Source organism: Scophthalmus maximus, chromosome 6, assembly GCF_022379125.1.
Source record: "Scophthalmus maximus strain ysfricsl-2021 chromosome 6, ASM2237912v1, whole genome shotgun sequence".
Taxonomy (NCBI): Eukaryota; Metazoa; Chordata; class Actinopteri; order Pleuronectiformes; family Scophthalmidae; genus Scophthalmus; species Scophthalmus maximus.
The window spans coordinates 6,349,113-6,364,355 of NC_061520.1; the positions used below are offsets into that span (position 1 = coordinate 6,349,113).

The window sequence follows — 15,243 nt, forward strand, 5'->3', positions numbered from 1 at the left end:
TGTTGTGATGTAATTGCAGTGACAAAATGTGTCCGCACGCAGACAGTCAGGATATAAACACCGCCCAAAGTACTCAGAGCCACCGTAAGTAACATCCGTCTAGCCTTTCCTTGACCTCCAGGGAAGCTGGGGATCTTTTTGGGATCAGTAAAGCATGGTTACCTCTACATGCCACCATTTGACAGGATACAGACAGCTTAGTACAAATCTCTTTCTCATCTCGTCTCTGTGTCCCCTTCATATCTTCGTGTCTGCGTCTGTCCCTGCCATCGCAGGTTCGCTCGATGCAGTGGCCCGGCGGTCTCCGTCAGATCCCTTCCTCAATCTGCAGCCAGCTCTGTCGGCCCGGTGAGCGCAAGAAAATCGTGAAGGGCATCCCCTGCTGTTGGCACTGCGAGCGCTGCGATGGTTATCAGTATCAGGCGGACACCTACACCTGTAAGATGTGTCGCTTTGATTTGCGGCCCAATGAGAATCACACGGGGTGCGTCCCCATCCCCATTGTTAAGCTGGAGTGGAGCTCTCCGTGGGCAGTCATCCCGGTGCTTATTGCCGTACTTGGCATCATGGCCACGCTGTTTGTGGTGGTCACGTTCGTCCGCCACAACGACACTCCCATTGTGAAAGCGTCGGGCCGGGAGCTGAGCTACGTGCTGCTAACTGGCATCTTCCTCTGTTATGCCACAACGTTCCTGATGATCTCCACCCCCGACGTGGGGATCTGCTCCCTGCGGAGGATCTTCCTGGGTCTGGGGATGAGCATCAGCTACGCTGCCCTGCTCACCAAAACCAATCGCATTTACCGCATCTTTGAGCAGGGCAGCATGTCCGTGAGTGCGCCCCGGTTGATTTCTCCAGCCTCCCAGCTGGTCATCACGTTCACCCTGGCGTCGGTGCAGCTGCTCGGGGTGTGCATCTGGTTCGGCGTCGACCCCTCCAAGGCCATTATTGACTATGAGGACCAGAGGACGTCTAACCCCGTGCTGGCTCGTGGCGTGCTCAAGTGTGACATCTCTGACCTGTCTCTCATCTGCCTGCTGGGCTACAGCATGCTGCTCATGGTCACCTGTACAGTCTACGCCATTAAAACCAGAGGGGTGCCCGAGACCTTCAATGAGGCCAAACCCATCGGTTTTACCATGTACACCACCTGCATCATCTGGCTTGCATTCATCCCGATCTTCTTTGGCACTTCACAGTCCACGGAAAAGGTAAGCTTCACAACTACTGCTCCAGTACAATTTGTTCATCTTTCTTTACAATGTGCTTATTTGTTATGAGACAGCGATTGTAAGAAAAACAGCACTGCACAGTAGCAAAGCTTGAAAACTTTTACTCCAGTACCTTGCAAGTACGTACGCAAGTAAGCAACTAACTCTATTACCTTGAAATAACCGCTACTGGTCTACATTTCAGAGAGAAATATTGCACTTCTCACTCCATCATGTTTGTCTGATGTCTATAGTGGCTCTTTACTTTGCAGATGATTTTAGACAAAACATATATTCATCAAAAAAAAAATTGATTACACCAAATGGCTTGTGGCCCCTTGAAATCAAGGAAACGGGACCCGCTGTCACAGGTTTATTTGTTTACTTGTCATGAGCAGTTCAACCAAAGAATGAGCTTTTTTTTGCTTCTTTCATTTTAATGATTGTTATTGTTTTATATCAATTGAATTATACAGCAATTTTCAAATTACAGGGAGAAAAATCTACCTTACAGTCTGTTTAATCTACTCTTATTATAATTAAACCTCCTAGCCCTAATTATGTTTTGCAGAAACAACTGTATATTAAAAAGTGCTAAGATTGAGCTGTTACATCTCTTCTGTAAATCCTCCACTACAGAAACTGCAGCTTAGCAAAGATTATATTTTAACTTCCATCCGACATGATAGAGCACACATGCTAATCTTCCTATCAAAGTATTGAACTCTGCCTTTGCTTTATGACAGCAGCCATTTAAGAAGGGAAATTACTGGATCTCAGCTGCTGCAATAGTAACTAAAAAAGGGATTGGCATGCAGAAATGTGTGAGTGTGAGAACACTAACACTCTCACCAAGTGTGGACTTAGTTTTCCGAGTGCATTCTCTCATAACTCTGCAGGCAGCACACAAACCTGTGACTCACGTATTTGTGATGGCTGCGTGCCACAGTGCATTAGAAACCCATGAGGTGTTTACATAAACACAAGCTCACACTCATATTCCCATGTCAAATCAATGTTCCTGACCTCATGAACCGTGGACCTGGACCACATCCAGTGGGAGCACTGGGAGGCTACGGGGTCATGAGGGATCCAAAAGGGGCCTGGAACTCGTGTCCAGAGGAGACAGTGTTGGGCAAAAAGCCGCGAGGCTACAACAATGACAGTAGAAATGTGTAGATCCAGTTGAAAGAGGTCGTTTGGCAGCGAAACAAAAGGGGCTCCGTGGCTACAAGAGAGGACAAGAGGGAGAAAGCCTCGTATTGGCATGGACATGTTCAGCGGTGCCAGCATGGGTCTGACAGATGCAACAAATTAATCCTTACCTCCTTCTCTTTGGGATTAAACGAAACAATGCATCAAAATGCTGGCCCAGAAAAACTGGCCGTGGTAGTTACCTTTGTGGAAAAACAGACAACAACAGAGTGTGTGTGTGTGTGTGTGTGTGTGTGCATTGCATTACGCACAGCATCCCAAAAATGTTCTCTGTAGTCTACAGCTTTGCAGGAATGATGCGTATGACTGCGGCCAATTGCATCACATTAATAATGCAGTATGTGACCAGCACTATAGTGACTTATTTTCTTAAGTCACACTCGCCTTTACAGTTTTCCTATAGAAACTGCTGGTTTCGTGCTTCATTTGCTGAAATACAATGTCTATAAATCACAAAATATAATCAGGAAAATATACATGAATGTCAACTATCATTGCTATACATTCTTGACTTTCAAACACACGGCATACACAGTCAGAAAAAAAGCAGTCCCGAGTACAAAGACCACATTATTTTTTAATGCGAGTGTTGCACATCTTATACGTCGCATGTCAACAGCAGCCAAGGATATCAGCATGCTCTTTGTCTAATCATCCGCTCTCCTCTCTGAAGATGAAAGAGAATTATACAATCACACAGATATTGAACAGCTTTTTTCAGGGGATGAGGTAATCCATTAGCCAGCATGGCTTTGAATAGTAAAATAGAAGTGTGGGGGGGGAATCTTTGAAGGGTAAGTTGAGTCCTACTTTTTGTTTCTTCTTCTTTCGTACCTCCGATTTAATTTACTAACTCAGGGAAAAAACTTAATCTAAGACACAGGGGTTCTCGCTCCAAAATTTATGAGTCACTCATTAATTATTATTTCCTTTAAATATAAAAAAATAAAACACTGTACACACACTGGCTGGGAGACAGTTCTATTTTAATCATTTAGAAAACTTCTTCCATTGCCCTGAGCGATGTTAAGGTAAGACGTGAAATGGAACTCAAAATGGAAATATAGCTGCAGGCAAATGTTCCACTTCCATTTCTTTTTCTTTTATTCATTTGAGAGTGAACAATCATATTTAATATGAAACTTAAAGTGCCTTTGAGTGTTGATTTAGAAGAAAAAAAAACGTAGACCTCTTACATAGTTGAGTCTAGTCAGACCAAGCAGCAGTTTCTCTCTTACTGTCGGCTGCTTCAACAGACTGAGCTCCCAAGAAAAAAACACTACGGCATCAGTCATTTCAGCGGGTCGCAACCTCTTAACCAATCAGAGCAAAGCAGGAAGTACTGTGTGTATTGGTCATTTATTTTTTCCTTTGTCTGCAAAATATTAGCTGATTGTAAAAACACATCTATCAGTTTCAAATAGTCCAAAATAACTTTGTCAACCCAGGATGGATGGAGAGATGGATGGATGGATGGATATATATATATATATATATGGATAGATAGAGGGATAGATGGATAGATAGATAGATAGATAGATAAATGGATAGATAGATAGAGGGATATATAGATAGATAGATAGATTGATAGACGGATAGAGGGATATATAGATAGATAAATGGATAGATAGATAGATAGATAGAGGGATATATAGATAGATAAATAGATAGATAGAAAGATCAGATGCTGCTGATGAAACTGTCTTAATGTGTTGTTTGTCCAGTCTGTGGAAATTTCAGTCGGCCAAACCGGAGCCACATTTTTTTTTACAAATAGTGCTTTAGAATTACATAATCAAATGATACCAACCTGCCAATGAGGCCCCGGGATCAGATAACACGTGTATGTTCTGTGGGCCACAAGAGACATGTTTCATTTGGACCTGTCTTCCACTGCCGAGCTGTGCTAAAGGTTCATGTGGAAGAGAGCGAACCCTGCGACTGATCCTCTGAGCTGTTACATAAACAGTGTTCTTATTTAAGGAATTAACGTGTCAAAGCAAACACACCTCGTAATCACCGTACTGTAAATGACGGGCCCCACAAAGCCTCGCAGCCCACGTCTTGACACGTCTTTTCGGGAGCAATTAAATGCTCCACTTCCCCGGGGTCTTGATTTACCTTATCTGGTCGCCTGTGATCTCATCGCCGGTTTACAACAGGCCTCGGCGTCGTCGTTACAAGCACCGACGTTTATTTGTCACCCGGTGCCAGGATAAATGGAAGGAATGCCACGGGAGGCTTTCTCCATCACTCAAACGGAGGACATCTGCTCTATCTGAGGAGCACGATCGCTGAACTGTGCGTTAGCTTCGGGAAATGGATGTGACACCTGCTTACCTGGAGAAGCGCTGTAAATCAGCGGCTGTCTTCTAAGACAGAGGCGAGGGGAGGAGCGTCGGACAATGGCGCGCGTGGAAATAGGCTTTCATCACAATGGGCTCAATTCAAATTCAATCAAGCCCACACAAAGAGGTCCTGCCACTGCGGCGCGCGAATGGACTGATGAATTGAGTGGTGTTATTTATTCCTCCGTGAAGCCTCCGTCACACTATTGGCGGCTGTCAACTGAGCAGCGGAAGAGAAAGAAAAAAAACCTGCTGTTAGTGCACTAGTCTGACAAAGAGCGGGAGCTCAACGAGACCAGACGTTCGACTCGATCGAGCTCGGCGCTCGCCCCCCGGCCCTCTTCCATTTCCTCCATTGTCTGTTTTCCGCCCAAAGATAAACAGCATTGTTCACAGTAATGTCCAACGGGCTCAATAATGCATAATGAAGACTGATGCTCCAGAGGGAGCCGAGCAACATCTTGGACTTCGGAGAGCGGTTGTGGCGTTCATTAGGGACCCTCTGGGTCTGGGCTACTGACCTGCGGGTGCTCCAGTAATGGGTGAACAGGCAGTGAAGCTAATGAAGGCCAAAGAATTGGGATCTTAAGAAATGACATTCTCCCACAAAGGTATATTATTGCGCCCCCCCCCCCCCCCCCAGGGCTTCTGTTTGTTTATATACTTAATTAGAGTGCAATTATGGTGAATTCTCATGCAGCGAGTCTCTCCGCTCAACGTTTGCGCAGCATGCTGAGAAGTAACCCAGTAGCTCGATGTAGAATGGGGAATTATGCAGTCTGAATGAGTTTGATAGTTTGCATCCCGAAGCAGAATCTCTCTCTCTCTCTCTCGCCCCCCCGGCTGGAAATAGAGTTTGCTTATCTGATTACATTTATTAACCCTCAGATTAATCTCTCGGTTATCACACAGACGTCCTCGCTTAGTTGCACTGGTCTCTGTGTCGGCAGCAGCGATGCAGGGTTTTTTTTTGTTGTTGTTTTTTTAAACTCCTCTAGTCACATACAGCACGGTATTCATAGTTCCCAATTTTTCCCCCCTCCCATGTAATGCAGTCATCGATGCTGCCGCACTTCTTCTTCTGTTTTATGTTTGGCCCCGGGCAAGATTTGCTGCTGGAGTGAAAGGTGTGAGAGAAACTTGCTTTTACGAGCCCCGGTCAGCGGAAGTGCTCAGGTGCACTGTAATCATCCATCCATTATCTATACCGCTCTATCCATTAAGGGCCGCGGGGGCTGGGGGGGGGGGGGGGGAGGAGGAGGAATGCTGGAGCCAATCGCAGCCGACGTTGGGCGAGAGGCAGGGTTCACCAGCATACAGAGACAAACAACCATTCACAGTCACATTCACATCTATGGTCAATTTAGAGTCGCCAACTAACCCAATGGGCTACTTGCACAACCATGTCCGGGTTCTACTCAGTACTGCTCAACTGTTTCCCGGTCCGGCTCAACAATGGCGCTGTTTCGTCAGCTGATCGGTAACGAAGTGTCCGCCGCAGACCTTGAAATGATCCCGACGTACGTTTACCAGCCGTCGCCTCCTTGGGTAGGGACGGGTGTGTCAACGTCACATTGTTTGTCCTGTGAAAAAGCTTTTTATTTCCCAACTGTAAAATGTCCAGTTCAGTCCGCGTCCACGCAGTTTCTTATTTTTGTAAATTACAAACATCAATGCTCACACCGGCCTCAGAAAACCAGTACCGGCGCAGCTCTAGGTGTGTTGAATAATTTAACTTTTCACGTACATGTGCAAAGAGGTTTCTCTGACTTTAGTGTGTAAAAGAGATGCACAGTTTATTGCATCAATAGTTGAGTCCGATGAAGTCGGATTCTTTCACATTTTTGTCGTAATACAATTTATCATAAAACGCAACCAATTGTTAAATATTAATTTGAGAGAAACTAAATAAATGTTCTGATTTATACCTTTTAAAGGTGGAACTTTGCTCGCCCGTTTTCTCTTTTATATTTTGTCAAATATATTTGTTACAACTACATTGAATATCTTTGGGTTTTAGACAACTGGTCCCATGACACAACATCTGAATAAATCACCTTGGAAAATCATACCAATCCCTGTTTTCTGGAGACGAATCAATTGATTGAGAAAATGATCAGCTGGTAGTTGACATGTGCCATTTTATATTTGAGTGGCAAACATACTTGAAATTGGATTTGTTTTGTACACATCACATATATAGAAAAAATATACATATATATATATATATTTCTTTTTTAAATCTTTAAATCTATCAACTTAGCATGGTTTTTTTTTACTCTTCTCTAACCAAACAAACCAAACAGATTGTCTCATAAGGCTATTGTTGAATGAAAGGGCAACTTTTATTCCCCCCCCTGTTTGTGTGGGTGTAACAGCTTGGGCCCAACAGTCTGTCCCCCAGGCAGCAGCGAAACGAGCTCAGGGCAGCTCACTGGTCGACGCTCCCTACAGCTGGGAGAGGACCGCCGCAGCTGTCCCTCCATCATACTGCCTCAATTCACTCATTCTCCTCCCGGGCCAGCCGTCCCACGCGGCGGCGGCGGCGCTGGCTAAGATGAGATGCAGACAAGTCTGGAGGGGAAAGCGCCGTGGAGAGCAAGAAATAATACAAAACAAACACGATATATCCGCGCAGAGGTCACATCTGCACATCAGCAACATGTTAGTGAGCTTTGATGGGAAAAACAGTGCAGGGACCCACCGGGGGCCGATCGGGAGCTGATGGGAACCCGCCCAGTCAAACGAGAGAGATATTAGCTCACTTTGAAGGTGGATAATATACTTAGATCCTGTGTTATTTCAGTCAATACTGGTTTTGTTTCAGTTGTAAATCGGTCCCCATGGAAGCCGAGCAAAAAATAATACACTTTCCAAACCTGCACCTGCTGTTTCAGATCTCCAGATCACCCTCGCCTACGGCAGCGGTTTATATTGAAAATGTGGCTGTTCCCATCCTACGGAATAATAACCTTTTTATGTAATAGTATCTCCTAACTGTTTCCTATACTGCCTTAAGAAAACAGGAAAATGAATGTATGCCATATTAAATGCCACTTACAGTAAGAAATAAACAAACAAAAAAACTGTTTCCGCTCGAGGCGGCCCAAAAGCCTAACGTGGGAAAAGAGTTTGGTGTTTGTTTTTTGGGGGGTTTTTCCAGTGGGAACACGTATAGACACGGGATGCTGGAAAATCAGGCTTCGAGTTGGAAAATTTGTACACAAAAAAAGGATCTGACTCCCGGATTCCCTCCTTTGCAGCCCGTTTCTGTATTTGGTCGCGTTTTGAGTATTTACAGTACGTCTGTGTGTCTGTTTGTGCCGCGTGAATTCGCTAATAGCACTCTAATTTTTCTTTTGTCTATTTGCATCAATCGGTCTTTTATCTTTAGGCTTTGGATTGTTGGTGAGACCAGACAAGACATTTGAAGAAGTTGCTTTGGGCTCTGGGAACATGAGACATTTTATATCCAGTGGATTAACTAAGCTGGGGCAATAATTAATAATGCAAATAGACATTAGATTTTGTTCGAATCTAATGTCGGTTGGTAAGCAGGAGCGAATGCACTGAAACTGTCTTTTGTTTGTGTCCATATTTGGATCAATACTCAACGGTTTGAGAATACTGAAACTAAAGACGCGTTCTTTTACGCATGGTAAAACCCAGTGATTACAGCCTCTCAATCTTTCCCCGTAGGACATTTCTTCCCGCGATGATGCTTAAGTGTCAGCCCCTGCCAACATTAGAGTGCACACGCCGTATCCTGTATCCCAATGCCGACAATGAACGCATAAAAAGGCAACGTGGAACAGGAAGTGGAGGCTTTGGGTCTCATCTGTTATCTTCACAAACAATAAGGAGCCATCTGGTTGCTGATATTCACGCAGTATTGGCCGAATTGGATGAACAGCAAAGCCTCCTGTTATTCCAACTTTTACTCGGATGGTTGCTCCTTCGTGCTCGCACCAGAAAATCACCTAATTGAGGCATTTTTTGTTGTTGTTGTAGTGCACACTGCATTTGCAAGGTCTGGTTAGCAAACACAAACACGTAGTTCAATAAATTAAATATATTGGCTTTGTTAAGTGTTCATATTGGATTTGATTTAATGTTCGTTTAAACACTTATCTAGTGGGAGCTCCAGTTTCATAAAAACCTCATCAGTAGTTACGGTGCGACCAATATCACATCAATTTGGCATATTACTTTTTTTTATCAGAATCAGGTAAGTAACAGGTTACATACGAGGATTTTTTGTTGTTGCTGTTATTGAGGTGCATTTAGCAGTCAACATATATACACAGAACTAGAAAAAGGATATAGAATAAAATAGAATAAAATCGAATGAAATAAAATTCACACTATTTACAATAAATTTACAATAAATATCGGTTTATAACAAGGTAGCGAAAAGCGAAGACTCGATCATTTGTTCTGAGGTGGTCTGGAGATAAAAAGTCATCTCATCTTTGATCAATAGGTTTGCACTTTGTATGATTGTGTCCATACCAACGTGCCCCCCCCCCCCCCCGTCAGCCAGTGTGCTGAAAAGGCGAGAGACACGCTGCTGCAGCGAGCGCCAGGTTTGATTGGATGCCTTCCAGTCCGCAGTATCATTACACTGGAACTTCTCAAACCCAATTTTCTCAAACCCAAAGTTAATTCCTCTCAGATGGCCAGTCAAGCAGTCACAATACAGTGCGATGTATAGAAATCACACAAGCTCCTCCATCTCCTTTAATGCTTTCCCCCCCAGACGATGACTCATTAATTTGCTGCGGCTTTGCAAACAATTAAAAGGGAACGAGCGGGAATGATACTCAGCGTCGCCGTCCCCCTGCGAATCAGAGGATTTGACCATGTGTAAAATTTTCATGAGCTTGTTTCTTTTTTATGGGCCTGTTTATTATGAGTCAGTAGGAACCAATCCACTGGCGGTATCAAATCAGTGCTCACGTCGACGTGATGGCCATATTAAAACTGGTACGGCAGAAAATTAAACAAACAAGGTGGCCTTGGCTGGTGCTGCGCACGGAGCCGCACGAGCAGATGAGGTGCAGATTTTAAAAAACGAGTTTAATCGCGCCCCGCTTGCGTGAAAGAGTTTGGAAGCCTTCATTGGACTCAGTAGGAAGTACTTCAACAACAGCTTGGCCAACAAACGGGTCATTGGACGCTCTAATTAGAACGACACATAGCAGATGTCGTCGTGGCTGCTTACCACCTAGAAAAATCGGTAACATCCGGTGCCAGAAAAAAAAAAAACAATTTGCCAAACTGATTGTGTTGTGCACGTTTGGTGTTTTTCCGTCCCGCAGATGTACATCCAGACGACCACGCTGACCATCTCGGTGAGCCTGAGCGCCTCGGTGTCCCTCGGCTTGCTCTACATGCCCAAGGTCTACGTGGTCCTCTTCCACCCCGAGCAGAACGTGCCCAAGCGCACGCGCAGCCTCAAGGCCGTGTTCACCGCCGCCACCATGTCCAACAAATTCAACCCCAAGGCCGGACTCAGACCCAACGGAGAAGCCAAGACCGAGCTGTGCGACAGCCTCGAGACGCAAAGTAAGAGCATTGATGCAGAATGAGGAAGGACCTGGTCTGTTTGTTCTTCACAGGCATGCATTTGTCCCTCTATGTCGAACAAACTGATGGCGAAAAATGGGAAGCAGAGTAAAAATAATGACTCATAAACAGCTGTGCACCATGTTATTTAACACTTCACTGGATCTTTTAAATGTGCCACCGTTGTTAGAGGAGGAAAGGGGTGGGGGGGGGTTGGCCACTGCAGTTCAACCGCGCAACTAATCTACATTTGTAAAATGTTCAAATGTTGTAAGTTTGTAACATTAAGTTTCTAAAAAGGGGTTTAAAAGTTTTAAACTCCACTGGGGAACTTCTAAAATGTAAAGCTTGTTATGAAGGTTTTTGTGTGTTTTTTTTTATACCAATAACTGGTTTCAATGTTCCCTCAAAATTCTAATCTCTCTCTCCCTCTAATCTTTTTTAATCACCTACTTTGCTTATTGGGGGTGTTTATAATGTTTAAAAAATTATTTTACCAGAAATGATTGACCAATTATATTTTCTAACTACCAACCAAGTAACACGATCATAACACAGGCCTGTTGTTTGGCTTGTGGTTTTGCTGCTTGAAGCTTTTTGAAGAAGTGTCCATGCAAACAACTCGACTCTTGTGCTTTCGTAAGTTCTGCGCAACACACCTGCCATGGAACGGCTGCGTCGATGAGCGATGCTAGAGATCGGCATATTAGTCCGGTCATCTGACACAGCCACCGCGATTATAGAGCGTTTGCCAGCGAAAGAGTTTGGTCGCAATCTACAAACTGAAGTGAGTGGATAAAGACTCACCCCAAATCAAATAGTTTTCGCTGTAGTCCAGTACAAATAGAGACAACCTCTATGCTCCGATTTGACTTTATTACTATAAAATGTTATATTCTCTCTAAAATAAAGACAAATTACTTCAATTGTGCATCGAGTCCTAAATGACAGTGCTCATGAACGGCTTCACTTTTTAATCTACTGGCTCATGTCTCACGAAGCCGCAAACATTCGCCCTGGGCTCTGGGACATTGCCATGCCACGTATTGATCAATCGATTGAAATCATAATAGTAATCGATCGTAAAGGAAAATCGATTTTAAGTTTTACGCTTGTGAATAATCAGGGGGCATCGTCTGGTTCCTCCTCTCTGAAGCAGCTGAATATCTCGGTGTGAACCAATAAAAAAAAAAAAAGCTCAACTCTACTGTAACGGTGACTCACTGTGGGTTCATACTGTACAAGTGACGTGAATAATGACTTCAGCACGTGAGTCAGCAGAAATTAGCCACGTGGCGTCCGCACGCGTTCTTCCTCGAGCCCACCGCGGGCACTGAGGGGCCCGGGTCAGTCGTGTCCGTCAGCAGAGACACATTTTCTCTCCGTCTGGTCTGCGCCCACGTGGACTCGAGCCTCTTTGTTGCACATTTGGAAACTGTATTTACTCTTCGCATTCCAACGGCAGAGGGGAAATGTTTCCTTACGCCGGAGCATAAAAGAGCCGGCATCGTGTTTACTGTGCGGCACAAAGGCAGGAATCAATAAAAACTGAATGACAATGGGCCGCAGCAGCAATGACACGCTGCTGCGGGGTCCGTCGGAATAACTGCACAGTGCAACATCATGTAGTCTCGCTTTAAGGTTGCTGTTTTTTAGTTGTTTTTTTTGTGGAGGGTTAATAAGGATTTTTGTTACAGTAAGAGGCGAGAAGGCAAAGACACAGAAAATACAGCCGGGGGGGCAATTTATCCTGATGGGGTGACCGTTTACAGGGGCTGTACAGTGCGTGGCTATTTGAATAAGCACCATTTGTCACTGTCGTTGCCAGCCGGGATACACGGCTTGACGAAATTGAAAAATTCCTGTCTGGGGCCGGCGCCCACATCTGCCGAGATCTGGTGGCGATATGTCAGGATTTATCTGCTCCACCTCGGCGAATCGGCTAACGCGGTCTGGGGAGACAACCGGCAAGTTGAGGCTTGATGGCTGAAGGAAAGGGCGGGGGGTTTACTGAATCCATGTGCTGTTGGTAATACAGGACGTGTTCCGGAGGAAAATGTGGCCAGAGAGCGAAGGCATCTTCACAAATGATTTGCTTTTGACGGTGCGCTGTGGCATGGGGACTGTTCATCTTGAACACCCATGCCTTCAAAATGCTAATCCTCCTCTCACAGGTCACGACCTTGAATCTGTTCGACACTCACGCCCTCCCCTCTCGTTTTTTCTTTCTTTTCTTTTCTCTTTCAGCATTCCCAACAAAGCAAACCTACATCAGCTACAGCAACCACGGAATCTAGTTCCAAGAGACACACGCTCTTATCATAATTCAGGATTTCCACCCCCCCTGACGGATGGAGAAGAAAGACGTGCTGTGGAGCTTCACATGGCCAGGGGAAATGGAAGAAAAAAGAGAAGGAGAAGAAAAAAAAAAAAAGGATGTGTCATCGTACGGGTGGATAACGGAGACGCATAGCCCTGAGACACGACATGGTGAGGAGAGACCACAAGGAGGTGCAGGGATGAACAGGGGACACACAGGACCAGGACAGACAACAGTACATGTATAAGGATCCATCTTCTGTTCCGTCTGCGCCACAAGAGCACACACACGAACACACACACACACACACACACACACACACACACGCACACACACACACACACACACACACACACACACACAAACACACACACACACACACACACCCAGGGAAAAAAAAAAGGATAATGAAAAATACTTGCATGGCAGAGGCCTGGAGACTGAAGGACAGAGCTTTTCCTTTTGAGTGTTTGCATTTCAGCTATGGCCTCATTCAAAGACTCCTCCGTCGTTCCCGAGCAGCGCCGACTGAAAACCGGACTAGAATCAACGATACGTTCAGGCGGTCCTCAATGTCGTCTGCCACTTTTGCGAACTATGATTATTCAAAAAAAAAAAAAAATCCTCAAGGGATTTAATCATCACCAGAAAGCCATGGCAACGTGCTCCGTGGATTTCCAAGAGGGTTTTTTTTTATTCATTTTTTATCATTATCTCTCAATGTTTTCTGGTCTCATGAGTCAAATGACTGGGGGGGAAAAAAAACGCTGATCATCTCAACAGTGCAACAAAATCTGTACCAGACCATGTCATTTTTTGGGTTTTCTTTTCTTCTTCCATGTTTCGAGTGACCTGACCAGAATGGCTACACGTACAGGACGACCTCTGCCGAGTTTTGAGCATGCCCGTTTTAACATCCTGTGTTGTGTTGTTTAAAAAGAAAAAAGAAAAAGGAAAAAAAGAATTACCAAAAACGGCAAAAAACTATATATTTGGAATGCGTTTTATCTCTGTTGCAGCGTCGTTAACCATTGTTTGGGCCTGAGCCCGTTGTGCGTTACAAACTGTTCTGAAATGGTGAAGGTCTAGTGAGTGATTGTTTATCTGTGCTTAAGTGAGGCCGCCGTCATGAACCGTATTACCAGCTAGCCCGAGACTGCCACTCAGCACACACCTGTATGTGCACCGAAACAAGCCGCGGCCGGTTCAAATAAACCCGTTAGTCGAGCTAGGGGCAGTCAGTGACCCCCCCCCCCCCCCCCCCCCCACCCCCACATCACTGCCACCAGCCGCTCTCTTGGTCACACAGAGTGTGAGGGTATTTAGGAGGGGAATTAAGATGAAGTATGCCCCTGAGAGGACAGTGCAATATGCCCCGAAGGTGATATCCATAATGGACCAGCCCCTGAGAAAATCCATTACTCTACATGTCCTCCTCAGGCACTTTCATGATGGGGAGGCGGCGTCGGGAAGTTGTAAGGCTTTTCGACAAATGGAAATCTAATTGCTAAAAGTATCCAATATCTCACCCTGAGCTCGCCGAACAGATTAATAGTTGGCTTTGTGCAGTATAAAAAGCCCTCTAATGTCTTGGGGGGGGGGGAAATATCGCGGGGTCATTTGTGTTGTGAATTCAATGCCGCTTCTCATGCCTCCCTCTGTATTACTTTCCAACACCATTTGTGTTGCCGAATAAAATTGTGAGTGCTGACCAAAATTAAGTGGCAAGTTAATGTATGTTATTAAATAGATTGATGATGTCTGCTTTATGTCCTGACATATCCGAAAAAATTGGGGAAAAGTGTACAAAAAAGATACAGTGCCTGGCTATCTGACTATGTATTTGTAAAACCTCATGAAAACTAATGTCTGAAGCATGTTTAGTTTCTTTCTTTCTCTTTTTTATACAAAATTTTTATTTCTATTAAAAATGTTTCAAAACTTCCGTTTTCAGGTTTTGTGTGATTTTGGTTATTACTATTAATGCATGTCTTTCACAGTCCAGCGTGTCGTCTGAATGGAAAAACAGCATGTTACTTTAGCACACTTACATTATCCTTTGGTTAAAATGATTGGCAGCGTTTCTGCGTGAGCATATATGTGTGTGTGTGTGTGTGTTTCTTTTATTATTCCGGTTGCAAGAAAATAATACAGATTAAAGCAAAATTGGTCAGGCCCAAAGAAAAAAACGACAATGGCTCCCGTCCTCAGAATGATATGTTGCCACAATGGCGCTGACAATAGCGCTGGAAGGACAGAGGGCTGGTGGAGGGAAACATGAAATTATTTCAAATGAACGGTTAGCCGCTGCTTGAATCCAAGGCCCTCTGCATGCAGCGAGCTCTCAGGATCCATCACGCCTCCCTGATACAGTGAGCCCGGCGCACAAAAGGCTCGGAAATAACAGTCATCTGCACACAACGGATGCTAAATGCAAGTACAAGCGCTAGATTACTGCAACGTGCAGAGTGGGAGTATGTGTCATCTTCACATGGCAGAGACAGAATTAGGGTGTCTTCAGTGTTTAGCCTCGTGAGACTACATGGGTTTTCATGACCTATATATTCTTTTTGATTTTCCT

At 44.7% G+C, this 15,243-nt stretch overlaps 1 protein-coding gene and 1 long non-coding RNA gene across 5 annotated transcripts in view; one reads left to right on the top strand and one right to left on the bottom strand.

The window, feature by feature from the left end:
- The window catches only part of LOC118308845 (metabotropic glutamate receptor 4-like), a 148,540-nt gene extending 133,933 nt beyond the window's left edge, over positions 1 to 14,607 (top strand). For 3 of the 4 annotated variants that reach the window (XM_035630269.2, XM_035630270.2, XM_035630271.2), the window contains exons 9-11: positions 276 to 1,211; positions 10,096 to 10,342; positions 12,590 to 14,607. In XM_035630269.2, coding sequence (XP_035486162.2) covers positions 276 to 1,211; positions 10,096 to 10,342; positions 12,590 to 12,639 — 1,233 coding nt within the window. In that variant the 3' untranslated portion in view covers positions 12,640 to 14,607. The remainder of the gene's footprint in view (positions 1 to 275; positions 1,212 to 10,095; positions 10,343 to 12,589) is intronic. The other variant, XM_035630272.2, reaches the window with a different exon arrangement.
- LOC118308850 overlaps positions 1,271 to 15,243 on the bottom strand; it is a 115,687-nt gene continuing 101,714 nt past the window's right edge. The window contains exon 5 of the long non-coding RNA XR_004793340.2: positions 1,271 to 2,439. This is a non-coding gene — a long non-coding RNA (uncharacterized LOC118308850). The remainder of the gene's footprint in view (positions 2,440 to 15,243) is intronic.